Source organism: Falco cherrug, chromosome 7 (genome assembly GCF_023634085.1).
Source record: "Falco cherrug isolate bFalChe1 chromosome 7, bFalChe1.pri, whole genome shotgun sequence".
Taxonomy (NCBI): Eukaryota; Metazoa; Chordata; class Aves; order Falconiformes; family Falconidae; genus Falco; species Falco cherrug.
In genome coordinates, this window is record NC_073703.1 from 3792092 (window position 1) to 3818953 (window position 26862).

At 43.6% G+C, this 26862-nt stretch overlaps 2 protein-coding genes across 3 annotated transcripts in view; one reads left to right on the forward strand and one right to left on the reverse strand.

Moving 5' to 3' along the window:
- The first annotated feature begins 492 nt into the window (after positions 1-492).
- EIF3J (eukaryotic translation initiation factor 3 subunit J) lies at positions 493-11828 on the forward strand. Of its 2 annotated transcripts, none has more exons than XM_055717090.1 (8): positions 493-652; positions 731-831; positions 5995-6052; positions 6305-6396; positions 6864-6978; positions 8035-8193; positions 9204-9277; positions 10731-11828. In XM_055717090.1, exons 1-8 carry the CDS (start codon positions 625-627, stop codon positions 10857-10859), a joined length of 756 nt encoding a protein of 251 aa, XP_055573065.1. In that variant the 5' UTR covers positions 493-624; the 3' UTR covers positions 10860-11828. The 2 variants fall into 2 exon arrangements, with proteins under 2 accessions (XP_055573065.1, XP_055573064.1); XM_055717089.1 differs by having other exon boundaries at positions 494-652; positions 10728-11828.
- A 1592-nt stretch (positions 11829-13420) lies between these two features.
- SPG11 (SPG11 vesicle trafficking associated, spatacsin) overlaps positions 13421-26862 on the reverse strand; it is a 35317-nt gene continuing 21875 nt past the window's right edge. Inside the window, exons 27-40 of the mRNA XM_014283393.3 lie at positions 26547-26654; positions 25276-25438; positions 24660-24874; positions 23553-24297; positions 22544-22686; positions 20888-21086; positions 19657-19794; positions 17834-17967; positions 17138-17245; positions 16374-16542; positions 15526-15614; positions 14903-15058; positions 14221-14372; positions 13421-13829 (exon numbers count right to left, since the gene is read on the reverse strand). Coding sequence (XP_014138868.2) covers positions 13649-13829; positions 14221-14372; positions 14903-15058; positions 15526-15614; positions 16374-16542; positions 17138-17245; positions 17834-17967; positions 19657-19794; positions 20888-21086; positions 22544-22686; positions 23553-24297; positions 24660-24874; positions 25276-25438; positions 26547-26654 — 2700 coding nt within the window. The 3' untranslated portion in view covers positions 13421-13648. The remainder of the gene's footprint in view (positions 13830-14220; positions 14373-14902; positions 15059-15525; positions 15615-16373; positions 16543-17137; positions 17246-17833; positions 17968-19656; positions 19795-20887; positions 21087-22543; positions 22687-23552; positions 24298-24659; positions 24875-25275; positions 25439-26546; positions 26655-26862) is intronic.

Genomic DNA, 26862 nt, shown 5'->3' on the forward strand with positions numbered 1-26862 from the left:
GCCGGCCTCCTCGCCCGGAGCAGTGACGCTGCTTGAACCGCGCCCGCGAGGTGTAGCAGCGTGTGCGCGGTCCCGGCACGGGAGAGATCCTTGTCACGCAGAGACCCTTAACCGCCACACGGCTCACGCCCTCTGCTTCAGAGGGAAGTACCAGGCTCCCTAACGCCGGCTGCGGGCACAGCGCTGCTTTAGTCCCCCTGTGCGGGCACGTTCAACCGCGGGAAAGAAACCGCGGCCGGGGACTGAGGGCCCTGCCCGGGGCGGCAGCGCTGGGCCTCGGGCCCGCCAGGGGCGGCTCCCCGCACACCGCGGCTGCCGCTCCGCGATACGCCGAGGGGGCCTTCCCTCGGGGCAGGGCGCCGCACCTACGGGGCCCGGGGGGCTGAGGGGAGCCCCCCGCCCCGCCTCGGGCCGCCCCTGAGGCCCAGCGCGCCGCCATGGCGCCCGGCCGCCCCGTCCCGCCCCGCGCCGGGCGGAGCTGGGGGAGGGGGCGGGGAGCGCGCGCCCCGCTGAGTCCGCCGCCGTCCCGGCGTGCCCCGCGCGCGGCGCTGGCTGGGGCCGCTCTGGCGCGGCCGCCTCACCGTTCCTGCTGCGAGCGCCGGCGGCCGCGGCGCGGCGGGGAAGATGGCGGCGGAGGCGGCGGATTCGTGGGGTAGGTGGCGGCCGGCGGCCCCCCCGCGCCCGCCCGCGCCCGCCCGCCCGCGCTCACCCGCTCTCCTCTCCCCCACAGACGCCGACAGCTTCGAGGTGGTGGAGCCGGTGGCGAAGCGGCTGGTGCCGGGAGTGGCCGGGGACCGCTGGGCCGGCGAGGATGAGGAGGACGACGTGAAGGTGCGGCCGGGCGGGCGCGGGCCGGGCCCTGCGGTGTGGCGGGGGCGGCGTGGCGGCCCTCGGGCTGGCGGGGGCGGCGGGGCGCGGGCCGGGCCGCTGCCATATGGTGCCGCGTGTGTGGGGCCGGGCCCGGGGCAGGGCCGGCGGGTGAGGGGAACTCACGGGCCGGGCTCGTCCCTCCGGCGGCGACGCGCGGGGCCGCGGCCGGGCCCACGGCGGGCGGGGGGGACCCTGCGGGGCGGCCCGGCCTGTGCCGGAGCGGCCCTCGGTGTCTCGGCGCCCCGGGAGGGCACCGGGCGGCCTCAGACGGCAACGCCAGAACGCGGAGCAGAGCCCGAGCGCTCCCCTGCCCTGCGCCCCCCCCCCCGCTGCTTGCCCGCGGCCCCCCGGGGGGCAGGCGGGCGCTTTCCAGGCCTGAAGAGGCATCTCCTCTTCGGGGGATCCACCTGCTGCTCCCCAGCTGCTTGCCAGGCTTCTGAGTGCTTGTCTGGGGCCGGCTGGTTTCCCCCTGTAGCCTTTCAGATTCGGAGCTGTGGGTATGGTGCACTGAGACGTTAGAACTGGCTTTAAAGAAAGCAGTGCTGTGTTCGTGCTTCTGCTGTTGACCAGAAACTACTGTGTTCTAGCAGCATGGCTCTTCCACCCCTTTTTCCTCCTCCTTCACACACCCCACACACCCCCCCCCCCGCCGCCACAGCTGGAAAGTACAGTAGTCTTACTTTGTGGTTTCAGATTTGGTAGTGCCCCTATCACTTAAAATGCATTTACTTAAGGCACTATTTGAGACAAATTTTCACTGTATTTCGGAGTGACGTCTGTGTTGAATCAGGATTAAAACATGCGGATGTTCATTTCTGATGTTTGTGAAAGCAGACTTTCCTTAAAAGCTTGTTTTCTCCTACCTAGTTCCAGCTGTCCCATAGCAAGCCGGGAGACTGAGTGGCGAATGCCCCAGAATCCTCAGTTTGCTTCGCATTTGTATGGACAGTAAGCAAAATGATGCCAGGGAACACAGAAGGAACGTGCTTGATGAATGTAAGGAACAGAAATAGGTCAGCTGAGAAAGACCTTTTTGTTTCAAATGAAGCTGCTGAGATACCGTGATAGGCAATCTCCGGAGGTGACTTGGTCATTCTAGTATGGTCACAAGTCTGAAGCTTTCTGGAATCAAGTATTGCTGCTTCCTGGGTGACGACTGGCTGCGTTTGTTATTTAGGCTGCTGGCCGTGTCTCAGAATCTCAAAAACACCAACACTCCTTGGAGCTTAGGGTGGTTTTCTTTTTATAAATAGTATGAAAAAAGTAGTTCATCTTCTCTTTAAAAAAAAGGTAACAAATTTTTGTGAGTTACAGGCTGTCCGTTTTCCTTCTTAAATTTAATAACACCCACACCTTATAGTTACCATAGGTGTCGCGTTACAGCAGGCAAAATAAGTAAAGGTATCTCTGTATACAGTAGGTACGGTCGTTTGTAAAGAGTGTGGTTGGCATGTAACTATATGCATATATGTAACTTACAGAAGTGTATATATACACGGGTATCTTGGACTCATTGGTTCTGTGAGGCTTGCTTTTCCTCCTTCCTTTGAAAGTGAGAAACTTCTCTGATGTGGTAGAGTGTGTCCAAGAGCCGGACTCTGAAGTGTTACTCTCTTGAAGGCACCTGCGCTTTCTGTGGCCGTTTTAGTAAAGGAACAGAGCTTTCCCACATGTAATAAGAATGCAACTACCTAACTCTTTCCGCGAGCTTATGGGTTTTAGCACTGGAGCTGCACCTAGAGGGAAGGACAGGTCCAGCAAAGAAAGCTGTTTTATTTTACTTCCATCTGCTTTTCCTGTAGAAACACCAAGAATCACAGCACTGAGCCTGGGAGGTGGGTGCTCAGGCTCTAGATTCCTTGTTTGCAAGGGTCTGCCTTGGGGAAGTACCCGCATAAGGAAAATTACGTGGTCTAAAAGAGAAGCACAAAGTGTTTTCTGACCACGAGCTTGTCTTAAGGCTGGAATGTGTTCTGTGTATTCAGATTCTGTAGTTTATTTTGGAAGATTTTTTTAGTGAGGAACTTAAAGTAACTGGTAAGTTAGGAAACTTCCACTTTCTCAGGTTTAAAATTAGCATCTTCATCAGTAACAAAACTCCTCTCCAGTGTTACCCAGAACACCAGTTTCCCAGAAGACGGGCCTCCTGCCAAGGAATTTTCATCTATTTACTCTTGGGCAATTCTGTGCTTAGCAAAGCCAAAGCTGGGAGATGCGCTTGTTATCATCCAGGCAACAGCCTTTCCCATGGTGCAGGCATTTCTCTTTGAAGGAGAGCATTCAGGTTTAGCTGGGAATCTCAGATGCTGGAGTACCTGTCACTTCCCAATCATGTCTTCTGGGTTTTTGGGGGGAAATAATTTGCATTATCATACTTTTTAAGGTACATGTGATGGAGCATATGAAATTGTAAGAGACCTGCTGTCATCAAGGGATTATTTACGTGAAATGGAAGGTGTTTTTAATAGCATTATTTTAGTTGTTCACAGTGTATGGTTGGACTTGATGGTCTTAAAGGTCTCTTCCAACCCAAACAATTCCATGAGTCTATGCATAATTAAGTAGCGCTGAAATACTTTGAAGTAAAGATGTCCTCTTTCGATTACTTAGTATCAGTGCAAAGATACAGCACTGAAGCAATTTTCTTTTCCTCCAAGAGAGTTCACTGGAATTTGTAAACCACAGAAATAGGTGTATGTTTGGATGCTTCACCCTGCCCCCAGTAAAAAAAAAAAAAGCCTGCCCAATATATAAATCATGTTCTATTGCTGTTTTAAAAAAAATAATGTTGGAGAAGAGGGAGAGAGTATTCAGTGTAGCTGGGAGACCTGCGTATCTTAGCACGCCAAGTTGAAGAGCGAACCCTCAGATGGCGATGTCTCGCAGGTTGTCCTGCCAGGAGCGTTTCTCCGATGGCGCTGAGCTTGCGGCTGTCTGTCCCCGGTTCCAGCGGCGGTGGTCTCCATGGGTAGGCTCCCGGCAGTCGTCAATCCCTTCTGTTAAAAGTCGAGATCCTAAATCCCACCTGACAGCTCGGGGGCAGGTTGGGCCAGGTGGCAGGCCCTCGCGCTGCCCTCCAGAGGGTCTGCTGTTCCTACGCTGCTTCATCATCTCAGCTTCGCAAGCCGAAACTGCCACTGTGTGCTGTCCCCACGCAGGCACAGCTAGCAGGGACGTGGTCTGCTGCAGGGAAGGAGTGCCTCTGTCATCACGTGGAAGTCCTTGCCCATGTGCCCTCTGTTAAGTCTCCCGAATGTACTAACAACGTGCAGCAGTTTCCTTCAGTCCCACGAGTACCTTTACATCACGGATGGGGTGCCCTTCCTCTGGGGTTTGGCACCGTAAAATACTTAAAATCTGTCTGTGAAGGACAGGGCAAGGGATAAGGCAGCGAGCTATATACAGCAGTTAAAAGTGCTATTTAATAAGTGGGTGTAACAAACTTAATTAGGTATGAGCTAAAATAATGCTGCTCCAAATTCACGTCAGCTTCTTGGAATGTGGATGGGAAGCTGAATCCCTTACAAGTGCCAATTAACTCGAGTGAGCTGGTGGATGAACTCAGGTGTCTTCCTTGCTTGGATCAGGGAAATACTGAGTTCTTCCACCAGTGTCTTTTATTTTGCCACGCCCATAGCAACCCTTAGAAATTAATAAATAGCTTGCATGACTGCTTGCGTTGCTGTTGTGGGATGAAAATCACAAAATTCAGGATTTACGGTTTTTAAGCTTACCTTTAATGAGATGCTGACCGTACATGTGATTTTTGTGTAAACTAGGTCTTGTCAAATGTAATCTCTTAAGCTTGCAAGCTGAGTTGAAACAGGTAACAGAAATTAGAACCCTGTGAGGTTTCTTGACCTTAACTTGTGGTGTGTATGTCGTGTGGTACTCTGCACGTAACTTCAGATCAATTTTAGAGTGTTGATTTCCATGCGGAGGCCACCTGCTTGAATTTGCAGTGCCATTAGGACAAGAATATGTATTCCCATAACCCTTACCCCGAAAACTGTCGAAACTGCAGAGTTGCTGCTGGCAAAGTCTGCAGATGACATCAGCAGGTCAGTTCTGAAGAAAATGGTGCTTCCTCGTATTTCTTTGAATGAGATACAGTATTTTGAACCACAGATCATCCACTTGGGTACAGGACAGTGGGAGACGTGGCTTTGAAAGGAAGGAGGGCAGTGAGCGATGGCTGATGGTGAGGTGCGCAGTGCAGTAGCTGGGGACCACCACAGATCTTGAACACGCTGAAGGGGAAAACTGGAGGCAGAGTTACTGCGAGCACCGCAGCTGAGGCTGCTTGAAAACACACTTGAGAACGTGGTGGCTGTTGGAGAACATTTAGGTGATTTGTTTGTGAGAAGTCTTTCGATAGCTTCTATGCTTATAAAAAGGCAGTAGTCACTGGTCAAAAACCGCTCAGAAACGTGGCCTTGTGGCTGTTGAAGTTGGTATTCCTGCCTAAAGCTGGGCTCCCTGCATCCTCCTCTGCTTGCTGCTGCTTTCCCTGCTCCCACAGCGCGGCCTTATCTGGCTGCACACTGCGTTGGCAGCAGATCCGGGTGAGCGTTCTCCTGTGCGCCACAGCTCCACGTGCAGCCGCAGGGATGGTTTTCCCAGCACAAGGGAGAGGGCTGGGCCACAGGGAGCGGTATCTGGGAAGGAATGGGGTCTTTTGGGGGGGGTGACAGCGTGTTGGGGTTTAAAATGGTTCCGCTGCACTGTCGGTTTCCAGCAGTGGCTGCACTACATGCATGTGTCCGATGACATTCCAGTATCTTGTAATGTGTAATACAAGAAATGATAATAAACTCGGGTTTTACTGTGGGTGTGATCTGACTGTTCCCGACCTTGCTTTTGTAACTACATTGACGTGAGCTTCCTGACTGAATAAAAGCGGCCTTTTTCGTGGTAAGAACTGATCCTGGAACATCTTGGTCATCCCCCAGAAGCCGTGCCCTCGTTCGGCTCTCACGGCTTCCCCCCACTCCCTCGCTCCCAGACGAAAGATTAATGGCTATGTGAGCGTTTAAAGAGGTTCTATGAAAGCTGCTGTTCTTTGTTACCTAAAGAAGTAGGAAAGTATCTGTAACAGAATCTTAATTAAAACTTATTTTGTAGGATAACTGGGATGATGAGGAGGAAGAGGAGGAAGTAAAGGAGACAGAGATAAAGCAAGGTAAAACTTAGAAGTAATACGTGGCTCTGTACGCAGCATCGGAACAGGCTGGTTTTGCCGTGAGTGTATCTAAGAATCAAACCCATGTAATAGGGTTGGGTTTGCTTTTGACAAGCATGTCTGTTAACTCGGTGTTCGGCTCCCGGTAACCCAGCGCTGTGGCTTTTTCTTTGATTAGTGTTTCTGTAGTTGCTGGGGGAAAAAAAAAAATCAGTAGACCTCTTGAGAGCTGTATTGTTCAATGTTTTACAGAACCAAAAGTTTCAGAAAAAAAGAAAATAGCAGAAAAAATAAAAGAAAAAGAAAAGCTACAGAAGAAAAAGCAAGAGGAGCTTAAAAAAAGGGTAATTCCTTATTTCTTCTGGGTCTCCTAATATTTAGAGGGCAGGTTTGATATTTTTTTTTTATTATTTTGAGGTTGAGCAAGACCTGTAAAGATCTTGACTAGTCTGATAAAACAAACTCAAGTTTTGTAGTGAATAACATCTGGGAGATGTTAGCTTTAATTTCTCTGTAATTTAACCAGTTCTTGAAATCTCTTTTTGTATGCACCGGATGATAAAACATGCAGTTGTGAAACATAGAACTAAGGTGTTTCTTCCCACTTCTAGTAAAATGAACAATTTATTAAACAATGTAGCATTGTTATACTTCATTGGGATGGTTTTCAGGTTTGTACATGCTTGAGGTGTACTGACTTCAGGCAGAAGCAAGCTGTTCAGGTGGCGCTGGGAGAACCACGGTTTCTCATACTACCCCTGCTCAAGGCTAACACATACAACCTTCTCCCTATATGCATTTTCTAATTCAGTTAGAGGCACCAGAGGAACATAAAGAACTTACACCAGAAGAACAGTTAGCAGACAAACTACGACTAAAGAAGTTACAAGAGGAGTCAGACCTTGAGTTAGCAAAAGAAACATTTGGTAAGTGTGCGGCGGCACAAAAGCGCTGTGTTCTCTGAATAAAACTGTGTGAGGGGGGGATACCTTGCACGAAGAACGGAGCAGGATTTGGCAGCGGGGGCACCTGCAGGTTGTGTTACTGAGAATAAAGAGGGGTTGAAATTCAGACCACCGGAGGCACGTCCTGGTGCTAAGGGCTGATGTGCAAGAACCACAGAAGCATCTTCAGAGTAGAGAAGGTGCTTTTGCTTAATTGTGTGACGGTAGGAGGTTACAGGAAGAAGATGGTGGACTAAATTTTCCAGCATACTGGTACTTGTGGTAAAAAGATGAGTATGTTTTAAAAAAAACCCAAAACCAAACCCAAACCCTGTCTCTTAATGTTTGGAGGTGGTTTACAACATGGCTTTAATGAGGCTTTGGACAAGTGTGGCACAGCATAACTCACGCATGCTTTACTTCAGGCAATCCACGCGATGCGCTGGGTGTTGGGAAAGCCAGCTCAGTTCGTGGAGCGAGCTCATTTCCTGGCAGAGATGAAGCAGCCTTAAAGCAGATCCTTCTGGTTTTGTGCTTTGACAGAGGTAGCAAAGATACTGATTCATAGCAGCATTCTTCAAACATGAAAGCGTGTTTCCTTGACTATAGTGAATTATACAGCTTATTACTCAGTGAAGATTCTGCACTGTGAGTCTTCTGAAAGAGTACAGCCCCTTGGGGGGGTGTGCATTGAATACAGGTGCAAAGAACCAACTCAATTTTGCACTTAGGAGCAATTATGACAGGAATTCCTTAAGAGGAAGGGGGTGCACATTGCTCCAGAGAACAGGAATAGCTGGTTCACATTGCTAAGTTTTGCAGCAAAATACTCCTCTGTATAGGCTAGTGACTCAGGCTGTTAGCTCCTGTGTGGCAGAAGCCGGTGGGAAGTGGGTGAGCAAACCTCAGCTTTGGCTTTGCCAAGTCTCAGCGGAGGTGAGGAACTGAATGTCAACAATGTGACTTGTTTCCTTTGTTGTCATCTTTTAGGGATCACAGCTAATGTTTTCTGTAATACCTCTCTGTCTTTCTGTGCAGGTGTAAATAACACTTGTGGAATAGATGCCATGAATCCCTCTTCAAAAGATGACTTTACGGAATTTGGCAAACTACTAAAAGAGAAAATTACACAGTATGAAAAATCGTTACATTACGCCAGCTTTTTGGAAGCATTAGTTCGAGACGTATGTATTTCATGTAAGTTAAGTGAAAGACATCCTAGAATATACTGCTACCAAAATTACGATGGAATCGAGGCTAAAAACATGCCGTTACAGTAAACATTACAATCAAGATCGATCTGTGTAGTTTGTACTAAACAAATCTGAGTAGTATCCAATTCCATTCCCACAGATGTTAAGGCTTGTCTCCCTGTACAAGAATGTTTCTGCATATCAGTTAAAGACACATTTTAAAAAGTGTGAATTTTTATGTTGATCTAAAACTTGCGTGTTTTTCTTGAAGCCATTTCTAAAATAATAATAAAATTCAGTTCTCCAGTTCTCTGAGCCAGATAACTTGAGCAGCTTGGCTGGCAATTGAGTTCATGTAATTCTGCGACTGCAAAATAAATCATTCTGGATTCAAAATGTAACTATACAGAGATAAAACTAACTTAGTTGGGCTCATTTTTTTTCCACTGCTCTGGTGAACTCATTGCTTGAGATCTTCCCCTGCACTGCACTCGCTGTGGCTCAGTGAGGCGGTAACTTGATACGATTCAGTGCTGTATAAATACAGCCGGGCTGGCTGACGGCACCTGGTAACTTACATTTCAAACCAGCTGCAGATCTCCTAAAGCAAAGGACTTGCAACCTCTTGGAGCATTTATTGTTAATAATTTTTTGATAATCCACTGCTCCTTTTGATACATTTTACAGTATTTTTACTGTATCCGTATTTTACTGTTCAAATGCCACCTCATTAAGACTTCTGTGTTCACTGACTTCCAGTTTCCAAGTTCTACCTTCTACACATTCAAGCTGCTTACTGGGGACCATCTGAAATCATAATTGTGACTGTAAGGACCAGAATTACCCTGTCTGTATTTTGCTGATTTAAATCAAGTAATTGCCTGTACTTTACTACTAATGCTTATTTCTGGTTTTTTGAGAATGGTGATGTTAGATTATGTAACTGCCTTCTAAGAACAATATTGATGAGCAACCTTTTCTTTTTCTTCCCCCAACCCTCACCCCGTGACGTAGTGGAAATCGATGATTTGAAAAAGATCACAAATACCTTGACAGTACTATGCAGTGAAAAACAAAAACAAGAAAAGGTAAGACCTCTGTGTTTCTGCAGCAGTAACAGTACCCGCTGAAGGGGCTAATCTGGAAACAGCAACAGGTTTAACCCTGACTTGAACTGCTGATTTTCTTACAGGCAGTAGCAGGGGATTAAATTCTAACCTCGCATACTGGTTTAGCTTTAAATCTTCTTCACTGTGTGAGGTCATCAGGAGTTGATTGAATCTGGAGATCACAGGCAAAAGCTTGATTAACTTACATAAATGTTACCTGTGTGCTAACCTTGTTCCATTTGCTGCTGTCTTGGAGCTCAAGTGGCTGACGTGGATATTCTGAAGACAGCAGCCATCCCCATTCAGAGTTCAGTGTCAATGTAATACCAGTCTGCCGGTAACTTAAAACTTTGCCAAAGTTTGGGATTTTGAATAGCAGATAACTGGGGCTTTTACACTGTCATGCAAACTGAAGGAGCAGTAACTGGATAGGCAAGGAAGAGGCTAAGTTTTAAAAGGTGATTTAATAGCTTAACTGATTCAAAATGTGTTTTATGGCATACATCTATGTTAAAACTCATGGTGGGCTGGAGTTCACCGATTAATCAAAGCATTAGATAGCAACAAAATCAAGCAGAAGATAATGACTGGTAGTGCAACTCTTGGTATATTTTAAATCATATTGGAGGATTGTTAGGAAACAAATGGGAGTGTTGTCCATGTGAGGAGTAACTTGTACATCTAAAATGAGAAACCTCTTGGACACAAACTGTTCCTGTGGCCGGTTCTGTCACGCCGGTTCCAAATCCCCAGGTGTGAGTGAAGTACCTTAATGCACACCAGACCTTAGGTACAGTGTTAACACATGGAGTCTGGCAAATGTGATAAACAATTTCTTTAATATGAACCGCACTTCGGAGAGCAGCCTGCGACTTACTGAACCAAAAAAGTTTTAAAAGTATGTATACTTGATATTTTTATACTCTTCTCTCCTGGCTTTTCATGTAAATCAGTTCGGCCAGCTGCTGAAAGCTACAACTACACTGATCCAGTAAGGAAGAGCTTCACTGTGAAATGTTCTGTGAAGTTTGTTTAGGACTTTTCCACCCCACCCCCCACCCCCAGAAGATATTCAGCCATTATGGTAATAAAAGCCACATTACATTCCTTAATTAAGTAGGTAACTTCATAAAAACTACTAGACTATGCATTTATGTAGTTAGTCCTCTTGTTTAGAGTCTAGGTAAGATAGAGTGAAAGGAAACACGGCCAAGTCTGTGACAGAGGGAGCTGTGGGGACACTGGGAACGTCATAGCTTTTCTATGAAGAGATCGCACTGTGGATGAAATGCAGGGGTAGAAATCGTCAGCGGTGTGCTCACCATGGGGGGGTGTGAATGCTCATACCCAGAGACGTGGCATTTACTCTTAATTAGAGTTATAGCAAATCACTATGGATTTTAAAGTAAACATGCTCTTCCTATTTAAGCAGAATAAAGCCAAAAAGAAGAAAAAAGGTGTGGTGCCTGGAGGTGGTTTAAAGGCTACTATGAAAGATGACCTGGCCGATTATGGAGGATACGATGGAGAATACGTACAAGACTTTGAAGACTTCATGTGACATTTATCTCCCCTTCTGTTGTCTTTCTGTTGCCCATAATCCCTTAAACATGTAGCACAACTTTTCTTCCTTTAAATTCTGCCAAATGCTACAATCAAAATTGCAGTATCTCTGTGCTGGTGGTTTTAACTCTTGACGGGTCTGTGCCACAGCACCGGGCCTCCTGTTCTGTGGTCAGGGGTTGGAATGAAGACATTTAAAAGCTATGTAAATTGCAGTTAAAAACCCCAAAATCCTGATGCTAACTGTTGCTATTTGATCTTATAGTAACAGCCACTAAATTGGTAAGGAATTTCGAGGCAAAGTATTCTTACCAGCACAGTTCAGTGACATGGCCTTAACTGTACCTCCTTGAATGAGTTGTTTGATGAACAGAAGCAGTTTGCAGCAAGGGCATGGTGTGCACTTAGTATTACAATTGCTTTGTCTTAAGTTAGAGCTTGAGTTTTTCAGTATATTGTGAAGGGGAACTGCTAACTTCAGAGTGAGGATACTGCACCTGGAAACGCATCACTGGAGATACCCGCCACTTCAAAGCTCAACATCTAAATGGAACACTTGGTGGGTGAGAACAAGGAAAGCGTTGCTTGGGGGGGGGGGGGGGGGGGGGAGACTTGTGTCTTGAGTGTGAAGTTTAGTTTCCATTCATCTAAATTTCTACTAATGCAGCTGTATGGGTTGGGTATTCTTTAACAGTTAATTGCCTGGTTTAAGTGTTAAACGAAAAAAGAAAAAAAAAAAACCCACCAGAAAACCCCCAAAACCCAGGACTTCCTTTTGGTCTCTCATGGGTTGTGGTAGATCTTTCACAACTCAGCTATTTTCTTTCATTTGAAAAAAAACAAAAACAACTTGCTTAGCAAACTGCAACAGTTACTACAGTTGGGCAAATTGTTATGTTAACAATTATGACATCTGCAATGTTTTATAAAGCAACTAATTTAATAAAAATCACTATTGAGGACTTCACTACAGCTGTCTTTGGACCAGTTCTTCTAGTATCTTGAAGTGGTAAGTTGCAAAACTGAGACGAGCTGCGCGTGTGTCGCTGGGTCTGGTGTCTGACTTCCAGCTTAACTGGTGGTAGCGGGGCAAGATTTCACTCTTGGAAAATGGCTGTTTCTTATGATAAGGCTCTTACAGGTGGTAAACAAAATACTTCCAGAACTCCCAGAATCCAAACATTTCTGTGACAAACGTAATCTTTTCTGTGGCTGGAACTGCTGAGTTCAGTGGCTTGTACTTCCCTTAAGAATATCTTGGGGCAGCCCTCATCAGTGCAAGCCGTTATTTTAGTCCAGCTGGCATTACCACAAGCAGTCCTACATTTACACCTTGTAGTTTACTCAAGTGTTTGTTCCCAACACGGGTGGGATGTGCGTGTGCTTCTGCAAGGCAGGCTTTCTTCCAGATCCTTCCCCTTGTTAGTGATCCTGGATTTTTAAAGGATCAGGGATGAGAATTCTCAGATGCCAGGAACTTCCAAAGTTCAAGCTAAAAGCTTGCTAGCCATTATTTAACTTAGACCGATCAAAGCCAGCGTGGTCTAATTTGGTCTTCTGAGACTGACTAGAACTGGGATTTTAAACAGTGTCCTTCTCGGGCATAATCCTCCCTTCGTAAAATGTTTTATTTATTTATCAGTGGAGCTGTGACTTGTACTATGTATACCTGTGTATGTCTAACTTGTAGTGCTGCAGATTTGAGGTGAATACTGTGCAAGTAAATATTTGTAATGTGCAGCAGTTGCTAGCATGAAAACTTCAGCAGCCAAAAGGAGACTGTAAGCTATAAATCCAACTTAGCATCTCTTCGCTAATTAACTGGGTTGCTATGGCAATTGTATTTTTGCTAGGATAATGTTTATACAGATCATACGATATCATTGCTTCATTTTACTTAAAAGCTGTCTGTATGCTGTAGTCGGCTGTCAGCCTTCCTCACCCCCCTTCTTGGAGAGGAGGCAGTGTCTTTGGGTGAGTTGGCAGCTCCGCAGGCTGCGTTTATTTTGGGGAGCGTACAGAGTCCAAGCTGAAACTGGGTTTCTGCCTGAAGCAGTGTCCAAGTCTTACCCCCCTCCCCAGTTAAATGGTGTTTTGTCAGCTTGCCAAAACATCTCTGCGGCAGAACGCTCTGGGCGCTAACTCCCGACAGGCTGTCGCTACCAACTGTCTGCCCAGTAGGGCTGTCTAAGCCTGGAAAGGAGCTGGAATTTAATAACTGTTAGCATACGTATGTACTTGATCACTTCTTTTACTCCAAGACAGTAGTAAATTAAGTATATGCTGTTCAGAGTTGTACGAGACTTTATCACTGAGCTAGAAAGCCCAGTCTAATCAGACTGGAATGGGAGAACATCTCAGCCTAGCACGTATCTGAAACTTTCAAAGGAGTGCACTAATTCTCCTGCGTGTTTCATCGTCAAGGTATTGGATATTCCACACATTCTATTTCAGCCTTTTGGTGGTTTAGATCCCATTCCTATGGTGATCCATCCTCCGCACTCCTCATTTAAAGGACCGCTGGACCTCTGCGGTTCATCATCAGCTGTGCCAGTCAAGTGTTTTGGAAACAGTAAGTTTTATTATACAAAACACAATTTTAGGTTAACACAGTCTTGGGGATTTTAAATATTTACAACCACCACCAGTTTTCTGGAGTAAATTTCATATAGCAGCATGTCAGTGTGAGCAGGTAGCTGATAAAAATATCTGTAAAGAATCGGCACTAACCATGCAAGAAGCTGTGGCGCTTGTCAGAGGCGGCCTCTGCTCCAGGGAGGCTGGAGTCTAGTTCGCTAACATATCATTGAGGCAACAGCCAGTCTGCGCATCCTTCAGAAGCGTATTGACCACATCATAGAACTTGTTATCATAAGCCAACCTGTAGTACGTGTAGATATCCTCACAGTACGTGAGCAATTTCTTCAGATTTTTCAAAGCCCCATCAGTAGGTGGGTGTTGTTTAACTCTGAAAAGAATTGTATGTATAATTGAAATAGAAAGGCTTCACAAGACCCGTAAAAACTACAGAACCTGCAAGAATTTCTTAAAAAGAGGTTGTGCTCAACTTAAACATTTTATTCTTTTAGTAGTTTGCTCTGATTGATTAATTTAAAAAAAAAGATACGATCGGACCAGCCCCAAGGGACCCTAATTATCTGGCTCCATAAATACAGTAGATGCAGTGCTACATCTACAATAGGCTTGAGAAAGAAACTAAACCTAGATCTCAAGTTCCTATATACTCCTTCATCACATACAAGCTTGTAACAGCACTAAGACTGCCATTAAACATGCAGTTGCTCCTCTAAAGTAGCCTGGGGAAAAGAAAGTTCTGATTTGACCACAGAATTACTTACTTCTTGGCAATCTCCTCAAATATGCTGGGCTTCAGTGGTCTTTGTTGTTTAAATTCTTCTAAGTAAGTGAAGTCTCCCTTGGTGATCACTTGTTGATACAGAACTTCAGCCCAGTCTGGAACAAAGTCGTAAGCCTCAGCCACAATAGCTGCCTGCAGGGGGAACAGATGCTGGAGTTACTGAGCAGGAAAGAGGTTATTCTTGCGCAGAAGCATTCCTAGACTTAGAATACTTAAAATACTCTACGTCTGCTTGGCCCATCTCTTGATGCTGTTCTTGAGAGCTGCTGTATTACAGAGAAATACAAGGGAACAAGGCGTCAGGGTGGGTGTGGTTTTTTTAAAAGCCCTTTTCTTTCTCATTTCCAAATGTACCAAATGATGGATGCCAATTTAGACTAGATATCAGGGGCCCTGTGTAGATTCACAGCGGCACGAGAACCACTGGATGGCGAAGGTCCCGGCTGCGCGATGCAGCCAGCCAGCAAGGACTGCTACAAACATCTGCCCGCACCAGGACTGTGCTTGCATCCCATCTGCAGCAACACCGTGGGGTAAATTACAGCACTTGGTGGCTACGTGGGAGAGCGGAGCATTACGCTTGCAGGAGCAGAGTGCTTAGGTACCTGCTGTTTAAAACAAGCATTTTCAGAAAAAGCAACAGCTGAGGAAGCCGAGCCTACCTGATAGAATCTAGGCAAGGACATGATGGAGTCCATCAGGCTCTGTCTGCTCAGGTTGATCAGCATAGTGCTCTGACCAGTGTTGAGGAAGTGCAGCTGGAGCGTTATCAGCTTGGTTAGCCGACTGCAGCGCAGGGACTGGCGAACACAGGAGTCCTACTCAATAAATCAAAGACAAACACAAGCTTCTGAAGCATGTTTCTAGCAGAAAGCAGTAAACATTCCTGAAAGCAACATTGGGTCCAGACTTGTCTAGTAGTATTTCATCTTTTAGATCACTGCAGTTCTATCATTAAACCATATTTCGTTAGTTTTAAATGAAGCTTTGCTCACCACAAATGCTTTCATCATAATCACACCAGTTTTTAAACATTCTTTATAATATCGTTCTATTCGTGCCAGTTAAGCTCATGGTCACTCCTCTAAAACCGCAGAACGTAACCGTAACCCTAGATGTTAAAGCCAGAACAGGGAACAGGATACAAGAGTGTTGCTGTGATACGGCGGAGCTGACGCAGCAGGATGATTCCCTTGCTCCTTTTCTGCTGGGACAGGATTCTGCACCCCCTCCCTAATGTGCTCCCAATGCTGTACCAAAGTCATACAATTCCAGCTCATTTTACCTTAGAATAACTTTCTGCTGCATCAATAAACAGAGTCAGGGCTTTCATCAGCAGTTTCTTTAAATTTGGAATGTCCTGAAGAGACTCCTCTGAAATGGGGAAAAAATTTGATAACCAATTATTTATAAAGGTGACAAAGTTAGTTACAAAAATACCTCCTGGTACCAAGTCTGTTGCTCGTGTTGCTTCAGAAAACAACAAAAGACTCAGGAAAAAACCCTCATATTAAAAAAGTGCAAAGAAATGGCAATGCCTGTTCAGTTAATGGACCAGAGCTATTGCTGGAACTTGGTCAAGTGATAGAAGAACGGAAAAGAAATCCAAATCATACATTTGTGGTAGATACAAGCACAGACTACTACCAGATAAATTCAGAAAATCATTTGGCATAGCTTCTGGTTTAGTTGCCGTTACAGTACTGGCTAACTCTCCCCACCATTCTCCCAGCTGTACAGAACTAAGTTTAGATGTTCGCAAGTTATCTTGCACAAACATAAAACCCCCAACACTTTATATACACACCCTCTATAAAACCCCACTGTGTCACATGCTGTGAAAGTGAGGAAAACATGCGTGTGTCTTTACCTCCTCCCATGCACAGTACCACAGGAACACTACAGTATGGTAAGAGCCAAAAATCTCACCTCTTTGAAAAATACCAGAGCAGCCGGATAAACCGTTAAGTAGAAGAATGCCCCAAGCCTGGCAAACAGGACCCTCCTTGCAGCCAGCAAAAGTTTAATGGATTTTACCAGGACAACACAGGCAATCAAAACTACATTTACCCATCGTGTCTCCCTTCTTAAAGAAACTTGCTTGTATTTCTCAGTTTTGCAGCTTCTACTCACCCCATGGCTGAGATTCAATGAGTTTAAGCTGTATGCAAGCAGCAGCCTCATGATTCTCTCCAATTTCTCGGCACATACTGAAGCAAAGGGCTATCATGTTGTGCTTTTCACTGTCTCCTGGGCGACAACGTTTGATGTAATCCAGCAGAGCTGTCTTCAGCGTCCCGCTCTGGTCAGATGAAGGAGTATCAGATTAAGATTTGAAGAGGTTTTTTCCTAATTCACATTTTGGTACCCACAAGCAAATCTCTTCTCGTACAATTTTACAAAAAGTGATTGTTACACTCTGAGGTTTCTCCATACTGGTTTAAAACAATGGCAGTATCATACTTGGGCTTAACTACATTGTGTCAGGTAAGAAAAACTAACACCTGTGCATTTATTTATTTACATACAAATGTCAAAACTGACGTTTGTTTACAACTTCATTTATGTTACAATAAAGCTATAAATATGATTTTAAAAAACCCATGAAACCTTAACTGGATGTCAAACCAAAGCAGGACATGAAAGCTCTTAAGTAACTTTCTCAAGCTTGAAGCTTCAACGTTGCTCTTGTTGTAGCACTGAACTAACTAGAAAAAACTGGTTAAACTAAAACCAGAATAAAACCCAGAATTAATTTATTACCATGAAACTTGACTAACACTTCCTACACCCCAGTAATTAAAATCCCCAGGTAATTCCACCTTGTGTAAATATCCATTTCTGATGTAGCCACACAGTTCTCTGAAAGTTTCTCCCTTTTACACCCCTCCACTTACTGGGTCTAATTTCTTTCTCATGAGCACTTCAAAATAGTGTTTCTCATGCAGCAGCTCAAATATATAGGTCATTTCATTGTATCGGCCAATTCCAGTGAGAAGACGAACCTGTGGAAATAACAGTGTAAGTATGAAGCTCAAAGCAAGCAGAAAAATCCTCTCAAAGCAGTCAGTGCTCTGCCAGGGAGAAGGACGCGTGAGGCCAGAGCTCCATCCTCACTGATACAGCTACAATGTTCCCTTAAAGCCACGGAGGTTTTGTTTTTAAACCAGCCTACCTCATCTTCTTTACTGTGAGGTGAAAGGACATAGTTTTACCAAGTACGAATATGGAGTGAACCTTTTAGCAATGACACCATTACAGTGGGCATGTCTCAGACTTCAGGAGTCCTTCCAAGGCAGGACTTAAAGAAGCATGACAGCCTGGCAAGACAAATCACATTTCACCAGTAGCTGAATTAGTTTGTCATTCCCATTCTGATTTACAAGGCTGTTGCTGCCTCACCATTCCACTATCTCCACCTCTCTTTCTCCAGAGAAGTCCTCTTAAGAGCTTCTTGTGATGTCAGGATCATCTCCTGTGCACGCCATACCAAACACCCACTTTCAACTCCCAGGGACAGTTACTTGCTAACGGGTACACGGAACCCTTCGTACAGCGTCTCGATAAACACGCACGGCATCCCAGACACATACCACGAGTCCGTACTCCTCATTAGGTGCCAAATGTTCATCTGTGAGAAGCCGCGCTGCTTGGAGAACTCTAGTGATTCCTTCCATGTGGCAAGTCAAGCTAAAGCAATTATGGGCCAAAATGAGCAATTCTGTAACTGAAGAACAGAAGAAGTCAGGTATTTCAGTTAATAAGCCGAGGAAGTTATTATGATGCCCCTCTCCAGAAGTGATGCCACCTCTGCAGAGAACACGTAACCCCTCCAGTTACAAAGAGCAGAACTGGATTAGAAAATTGAGCTATTACGGTTCTGTCCTATGCAATTTTAAGAAGTAACAGTTTCTGTAACAGTATGCATTCAGTCTGGCTTCTCATCTGTGGAAAAGTCTGGGATTTTTTTGGATCATCTTCTGAAACATTATTTTATTCCACACACAAAACTTCCAACCTCCTCCACCAAAAGCTGATTGACAAATGTCTAATAATACATCAGCACTCCAGTACTACCAGTCAGCTTTGCATCTGAAAAAGGAAGCCACAGGTTTTGCATCTGGGTTTGAAAATTCATTCATAAATTCCATACACTAAATAAATGAGTTAAACCAGCACATCACACAATCCTTTTTCCATGGAAGGCCTAATCTAACACTGTAAAGCAACTGGGACACAGTGGAGTCCCAGACCTCACTCTCAGCACCACGCAATTCACTTCAGAAAAGCAGCAGTAGTATTACTTGAGCTGGTACACAATGTATTCAAAAATGCAGATTTTTAAAAGAACGCTGCTAATGGCATAAACCTTTACAACATTTTGAAACAAACCAGTTGTACCTCTACCTGTAAAAAGGTACTCCAGCAGAGAGCCCATTCCAAGAGAGGGAGGGTCCTCAAGCACAATTTGGTAATTCCTAACACTGTTTCCTCACAGTCTCTTCCTTGCTTTAGTCAGTCACAGAGGAAAATACTAATATTCACCCTTATATTACTTAACCAGACAAAGTAAGGGCTGAGTTAAGATCTGACAACAGGACAAATGTGTTAGGGACTTAACGATTACATGGAACATGCTCTTTTTAATTACTTTTCTCACAAAGGTTTTCCACATTTCCAGTATTATAGCTGGATTCTAATGGAACACTTTAAACATTAACTTCAGCCACACCTTTGCTTCCCCAGAATGTGTTCTAGAAGATGCTCTTTCCTCACCACTCTGACCAAAATAGCATTGCAAGTTCTGCCCACATTAATACTCACGAGAGAACTCGCACCAAAATCTGCCCCTCGTTCATTTTCCTCAGAGATGAGCTGCCCATAATGAATCCTCTTTAAAAACAGTTTAAACTAGCAGTTTGCCACTGGTAGTTAGTGGCAAAACGCTACCCAAGTACCTTGGTTATGTTTTATAAACTCATTGGCAACATCTCCATAGTATATAAAGCTACAAAGTGTAAAATGGTCTTCAGTGACAAAACATCTAGAAAGTCAGTTTAATAAATGGATAAAGAAAGCAATTTCTAATTGTGATTAATATGAAGAAAGTCACAACACCCTCCTTCTATAACATCTAACCACAAAAGGTCAGGTAACTCACTGACTGCATTTTTCAGCTGTTGGCACAAAAAAATGTGGTTTGTTTGGTAAGTAAACCAATGCAACACTTAAGGAATATGCTTAATCTAAATTATACCTCTACCCAAATCCAAACCTAACAATACTGTGCATGTACTATTAATTTAATATCAAATTTGAGATCAGTAATAGATGCTTCCATCAGCATTGCTTTTATTCTTTGTGATGTGACTTGAAACCAAGTAATGCCATGTTTAGTAACACACTATTTACTTACTGCATGACAGTTCCCCACGTGGTACAGAGGAAATTTTATCCAGCAACTTCATGCCAACCAACGTATGATCCTGGCACAGCTTAGCAAGCTGTAGGAACGCCTGACTCTCAGCTGCAGGGTTCAAAACCTGCTTCTGTCCTGCGTCCACAGAGAGAGAGTTATGTCACAAGAGCTAATTGTTCAGGAGAGATCAGCTATGTTAACAGAAAAAAGCCCAAACCAACCAATTTAACTTCATTCAGACTGACCCAGGGCTTGGGACTACAATTCTAAAGACACTTGTCATTTTACTGCTTAAATTTAAGAATCAGGTACTACTACTTCGCCAGTTCAATCCAATGAAATTCTACTGAACAACCGTATTGCTACTGTAATTACACCTACAATTTCACAAATGCAGTAGGCTACTGCTGCTGAAAAAAGAACATTTTTCTCTTCCTTACAGAACACAATTCTAACCCATCCCTTGAAGTGGCTCCGATTCATACTCCTCCAGGAACCAGTTCCACTCACAAACTCAACAGAAAACTCTTCTATTCTGGATCTGTTTTCTGCTGCGTAGTAAGCTGACCCTTCTGAAGGAGGCACACCAAATAGTCTGAGCTAACCAAGTAAACCGGCACAAGGGTAGCGGCAAAAGTGAGGGACAGCACAGTGGAAGGCAGCTGGAGCAGAGGAGAGCAGACCTGGGCTCAGGAATCTCCACCTGATGGCTCTGTTTCTCCTGAAACTTCGTGGTTGATGTTGTGGCAAAGTAGAAGTTACTCAAAGAGAGAAGTCCCCCAGATAAACTTCTGCTGTTTTGAGAAACATCCCTCATTTCACAAAGGAAAAAAACAAAAGGGAAGATGATCTTTTGGCCATGCTTTACACAAATAAATGAACACGAGTCTTTCCAAGTCAGATGACATGGGGCTGCAAAGATCATGATTAAACAAACCCAAATCACCCCGTTTTTAAAAAAACCCAAAACATTAGATCTACATCCATAAAAAATAAAACCTTAACTACTGCAACACCACACTGGACACAAAAATAACTAAAAATAAACATTTGTACAAAACCTTACATAAGGTGTACTAGGTTTACAACTTTGTACAACAGCTGCCCAAACATTACTGACTATAACTGGTACTCAAGTATCTCGAGAGCAAAGACTGTTTTTCAGACACACAAATACTACACTTAGAAACCAAACCCACTAAAATATAAGATCAAACCTCTCTACTACCTTTCCCTTCTGAAGATGCCAATAATTCCTGCATGATTTCTTCAGCCACTAGCTCTGCCACAGTTTCAGGCTGGAGACCCTGTGTGGTCATGAATGCCTGGGCTTTCCTGCACCTGTCCGGCTGATGGGATGACAGAATTGCTCGAAGCACTTTTTCAGGGTCGTGGGCTGAGATTTCACTGTAGGAGCAGTTCAATTCCTAAGAAACACACATACAGTCAGAAGATTCTACACAGCAAAAATTCCAGTCCAGAACATACACTGACCTGCAGTACCTCTTCTTAATGATGAGCTGATGCAAGAGGGGAGTGCTGGAGAAGCAGACAAAAACCACAAACATAGTCTGTACTTGTATCAGTTAACAGTGCCTTCATCTTTATATCTTTGGTATTAATGTTCTCCAAATCAGGATGGCATGTGAGTACTTTGTATTTGAAGTTAAATACACACAGAGCTGTTGCCATGGACAGAGATGCTTTCCCAAACCAAATATAAACCTTAACACTTAAAATACCTACAAGCAAAACAGGAATATTTCCTCCCAAACACTTCATTGTGTTTTACTGCATAAGTCTTACTTATGAGGTTCCTTTCCCTCTTCTTTTCTCCTCCTTCTTTTCTCTTCCATATCACAAACTCTCAGTGAAACAGATACAGTAGTTTTTACATTTGGAAGAAGAGCTGGTGAGGCTCTGTAAAGGCTCTGCTGTAACATATTACAGCTTTACAAATTAATCAAAAAATGTACCTCATAACCACAATGATCAACTCTTAATTCAAAAGTATGGACATCCAGCTTCAGGCAAGAAGTATACAGACGGTATAAAAGGAAACAAGCCAATCCTACGACTGCTTCTTAGTAGCTCAGACCTAAAGCACTCACTCTGCATATTCAAAGCATGAAAAATTCTGTAGGAAAATCTAAGAACCTCTGTGATAAGGATGACACTAATATTTTCAGCACACACACTGCTGTGTTTATGCAGAAAAAAACTAATTAACGTTCCAAAAATACAGACCAAGTACCATGGAAAGGGGTTCTGTACCCTAAAAAAGTGTTCAGCAGCACCCTCTGGAGAAGAAGCAGAGGTGGGCTGCCAGCAAGCACGAAGGTCAAGGAGCAGAGAGGCAGTAAACAACAATCTGCTACTTCTATCACTGTCTGGGTCAAACCACTTGGAACTTATTAGCCACTCCTCTGAGCAGCCTCTGGGTAAAGAGCTGCCACTGCGTGGAGCCTGCAGAGCACTTCTCTGCTAAAACTTCTAAGGCAGCTGCTATCTCCGTCTGCTTCTGGGTTGGTGTTGATTATGAAGGCATCCCACAACAAAGGCCTAAAGGAAAGTGCTAGATGAACAACATATGCTTGAAAGAGTATAAAAAAAGCACATCAAAGAGACGCAGGCTGAAATCTGGCTTAGTGGAGTCAGGGGTAGGGGTCTGGGGAGTCTGAGAGTTGAGTTCATTTCAACACTTCATGCCTAGGAAGCATCTGGCCATTTTTCCACACACAAGACTTGGTAATTTCACCCTCTGGAGCTTGTTTCAGGCACCTGATGAGTACTTTCACCCCTCTTTTTCCTTTCCTCCACAAACTTCCACAGTACAGCTTGACACAAACCACTTGTTTCTTCAATAACGCTACTAGACACATACCTTAGAAAGTTCGTACAAACAGAGAACCTGTCTGCAGTAGTTTCTCCCGTGGACACATTCATCTGTGAGAGCCTTCAGACTGGTAATGACTTGATCATCTAGAGACGGAGACATGATGTGTGTCCAGTCTTCTAAGCTTGATGCTGGAAAAAAACCCACTATAAATTCCTTTCTCATAAAGACAGGTAACACCAACAAGCCTTAAACTTGGAGCAAGACTCTGGAAATCTGCAGCAAATACATAAAACTTGCTCAGTCTTTGAAAACTGAACTTGATACTTGTGATTTTTTAAAATTCTTTTCAAGTTTTAGAGTACAAACAATATGACAGAACACAAATAAGCCAAAATATCCACAATGGTATCTCAGATGTAAAATTCCTCAGTGTGAGAGCACAAGGGTTCAGCAGTCTTTCTGATGGCTTAGGCTTCATTTATTCTCTTCTATTTCTATTAAGCTCTATACACATTAGTATTAGAAAGCAATGTTCCAGCTGAGAGCTTTCTCATTCCGACTTCATAAATATGCACAGGGTACTTCATAGATAAACATTATCAGGCTTGGCCTTGCTATTAATAAGACACGCTAAGTTCTTTATAAGGTACAAATAATTCAGAGAAATACATTAATTAATGCATTTCCTTGTTTCAGCTCCAGAAACACACTCAAGATTTACTAGAGTGTGTATTCCGAAAGCAAGAACATAGATTAAGTTCAGTGCTACTTTACTGGAACAGAATTGGGAACTATAAAGAATGAACAGTTAAGAGACTACAGAAACTGTATACAGAAACACCCTGCCTCAAGCACCTACGAGCAACGTGTATTACAAGGCTTAAAATTCCTTTCACTAGAGGATTTAAGAACCAAGAAGATAACCCACTGTTGTGAAGACCTTATTTCCTGCAGAAATGTTGGGGGCAGTTAACACTAACAAAAGAGGAAGAATCCAGTGGGACGCCAACAATGGTATTACTTGTCAAGTGGCTGAATTGGTTAGTTTACTTACTGCTTGGGACTCTGCTGGGCTGAGATGCGCTGCTTTCAGATCTCTCCTCTCTTGCTGCAAGGAGAGTCTGAATATCTGTGTGTAATTTGTCTAGATCAGTCTCCCCTGCGGCGAGAGCTCTGCAATGTAATACCAGTGCAACATCTCTGCTGTAGAAATGGAAATACTGACAAACACGACTGGCTTCGTGCACACTTCCTTCGTCAAGGAGGCATCCAATCAGAAATTTGAGTGACTCCTCCTCATCACTAGTCAAGGTCTGTTGAGACTCTCTGAATGCAAGGCCCTCTAGTTTTAAGTACTTTGGTGTGTTCAGAGCAGGAAGCTTTGAAAAAGAAAACTCCTTAGCCAAGTTATCAAAGGTAAGATCCCCGTTTGCTACAACAGGGGAGGAAAATCTCGACTTGGCCGACCCCTCATCTGCAGATAACGTTTGTTGTGCGATGCGACAAACCCAGATCTGCTTCTCTATTTCTTCTAATCTGTGCAGTGACACCGAGTCATTCTTGGCTAGCCAATGGCCAGCTAGGGTAAGCAACAGACGCCTCTCCATAATGCTGTTTATCTTCTCATGAGCTGAAGGTTCAAATACCGTGTTTGCCTGATCAATAAAAAAACAAGATGCAGCTTCGCTGGAGATGGAATTTTTCATGAAGTTGTCATTACATTTTTTCCAGAATTCAATTCTTGTCTGGTTTTGATGCCACTGTCCAATGTCCCTTAAACGATGTAGATCTCTTAGACCCTGCAAAATTCACAGAGGTTTTAAACAACGATTTTTCCAAAAAGGAAAAATCACACTAGATGGCCAGCATACTGAAAAACTGAATTTCGATTAAATGTCTTAATATGCAACAAATTCATCTATTTTTCTCACCCCATAAAACTGACTGCATAGCAAGCAAAACCAGTAAGAGAATAAGGGAATTTATACTGTCCTTTTCAGCTCAGCACTTTACAGTCAACTTGTTTTGTGTACTTGCACTGAAAATAAAAAGTGGTTTGAAGAAAATTTTGTGTTTCGGGAAGGCTGAGAGGTTAACATTCTCAATACTGCCAGTAATAGGAGTATTAAGAGGTGAACACCATTACTTAACTATACTGTACCTCTTGCATAACTACGTTGTCCACAGGCAATTCAGCGAGTGCTGCTACCTCCCGAGCCAGGGAGAACATTCCTTTCTCTTGTAGCTGCTCCAGAATTGATCTGCACTCACTCTGAAATGTCTCCATATTGAAACTGGTTAGGATGGCGTGATTAATTGATATGGAGGAATCCTTCAGGGTCTCACTGAGTGCACAGAGTTTCTTCACGTAAGGGCCTGTTTCAAAAGAGTAAGAACAACTAAAGGCAGCTGGGTTTTAAACCTGAGGAAATTCTGCTACTTATTTCAGCATGCAGCCCTGCCAGAGGAGCACAGATTTGCACTCCAAAGACTCCATGGGACTGAAAATAAGCTCTAAATCCATAACTAAAATACTTCTGCGCATAATCTGTCCCCTCCTTATCAACATCTGCACATAATCATTCTCTGAGACAGACTTACACACAGTTACATTTTCACCACTGCAATTCACTGTAAGGACCAAGTCTGGTTATATAAATTTTTATACAAAAATAAATCAGAATGAATACACTTAAACATTTTCAGTCACTGAAAAGACATTGTATGTAGTCTTTAGATTAAAGGAGTAATACCATCTAACAGCAAGCTGGACTTACCATTGAGTAGAAGATTATCTGCTGCAGCAAACAGCTGTAAGAGTTTTCCTAATTCATATTCTGTTCTACATTGCTGCATCATCAATTCAAGAAGAAACAATGCTTGCGATTCCAACCATTGCACAGGTAATTCTGAGGCTGCTGCTTCATCTTCAGTTTTAAGCTGTGTAGATAAAGATTTTTAGGTGTTAGGGCTCTTTTTGCAGATACATTCTGCATTTTGGTGGGAATTGCACTGGAAGTGGAAGGTGTACCAGATCTACCTCCTTTAAGAAACAATGAACTGCCATTCCCAAGGGGGCACTGAGCCACTACTGATGTATGTTTGACTTTGACCTGAAAGTAGTAAATTCTATGGCCGGGTGACCACCAATTATTCCTGATAATCATGGAAGAGATAAATGATGCAAGAAGGATCAGAAACGGTCAGATAAAATAAATTGCTAGATTAATAGCCCCTGTCGCACTGCTGTATATGTTATAAGCATATCCACTATGTGAGCGGTGCATAGGGAAAAGAAACTAATGTAGCCTTAGCTTGAATTGCAGGAAGGAAAATCACTAATGACATGGAATGTTAGTTGCCAAGATATTCAGGGAACTAGAAAACTGTGATGGAAAAGAAAGAACTGAAATAATGTCTGAACACATCTGCATGAGACAAACAAGGAACACTGTGAGCACATTTTGGTCCTTTTAAAATCAACCACTAAATCAGTGTTTTGATTGAAGGGTGTTCCACTTCAGTGTTCAGTTCACTGGGTCATTTTCAAAGAAAGCCTAGGCAACTACCAAAACTAAAGCAGTACCACAGACTTTTTCAGAAACTTTGAAACATTCTCAAAGTTGTCTGACTTAAATAGATATTCCTTGTAAAAGTCACTAGTTTATCAGCTCAGTATTGACTTGCTCTGATCAATATAGAATAAAGAATATTCCACACTTACCACAAATAATTCAATTTATCAACAGTGGTCCTACCTGACTCAATGCCAACCTTCAAACAGGAAACTGCTCGCACAAGGAGGATGACCTGTATTTCAGTCTGACCATATCAACTTAAAGCAAAATGATTTAGAAAAATGCACTGTGCATTTTAAATTATCAAAAACATTTTTCCATCAACTGCCAGCAATAAAAAGAATGTGTCGAGACCCACTACTTCACAAATCGGCTCCTAGATCATTCCAAGCATACCTTTTTTCAGTACTATCACATTCTGGTAAGGGAAGACCTAGGCAATGGCATTCAGAGAAAATGGATTTGCTTACCTTTGTGAGACTTTCCTGAAACTTGACCAATTTGCTTTTAGCTTCATTGTATTTTTTACAGTTCATACATAGTTCATACATCTCCAGTATGAACAGTAAAGGGGAATCCTTTAAGACACAAAAATAGGTTATAATTCTTTCCTAAAAATACCTAAATAAACGTAGAATGTGTCTTCCTCAGTACCAGAACAATAAAGTTCTAATTTATTAAAATTGCATGCAAGATTGATATTTGATCTGCAAATCTGTAATAATTGGAAGAACTTCCATTCAAAGATTTTCTTACTTGACTAGGATTTTCAGTAGATTACACCCG

Coding starts and splice junctions, on each gene's coding strand:
- EIF3J (XM_055717089.1), top strand. CDS start 625: ATGGCGGCGGAGGCGGCGGATTCGTGGG. Junction 6,397..6,863: donor AAGAGGAGCTTAAAAAAAGG/GTAATTCCTTAT, acceptor TTTCTAATTCAG/TTAGAGGCACCAGAGGAACA. Junction 6,979..8,034: donor GTTAGCAAAAGAAACATTTG/GTAAGTGTGCGG, acceptor CTTTCTGTGCAG/GTGTAAATAACACTTGTGGA.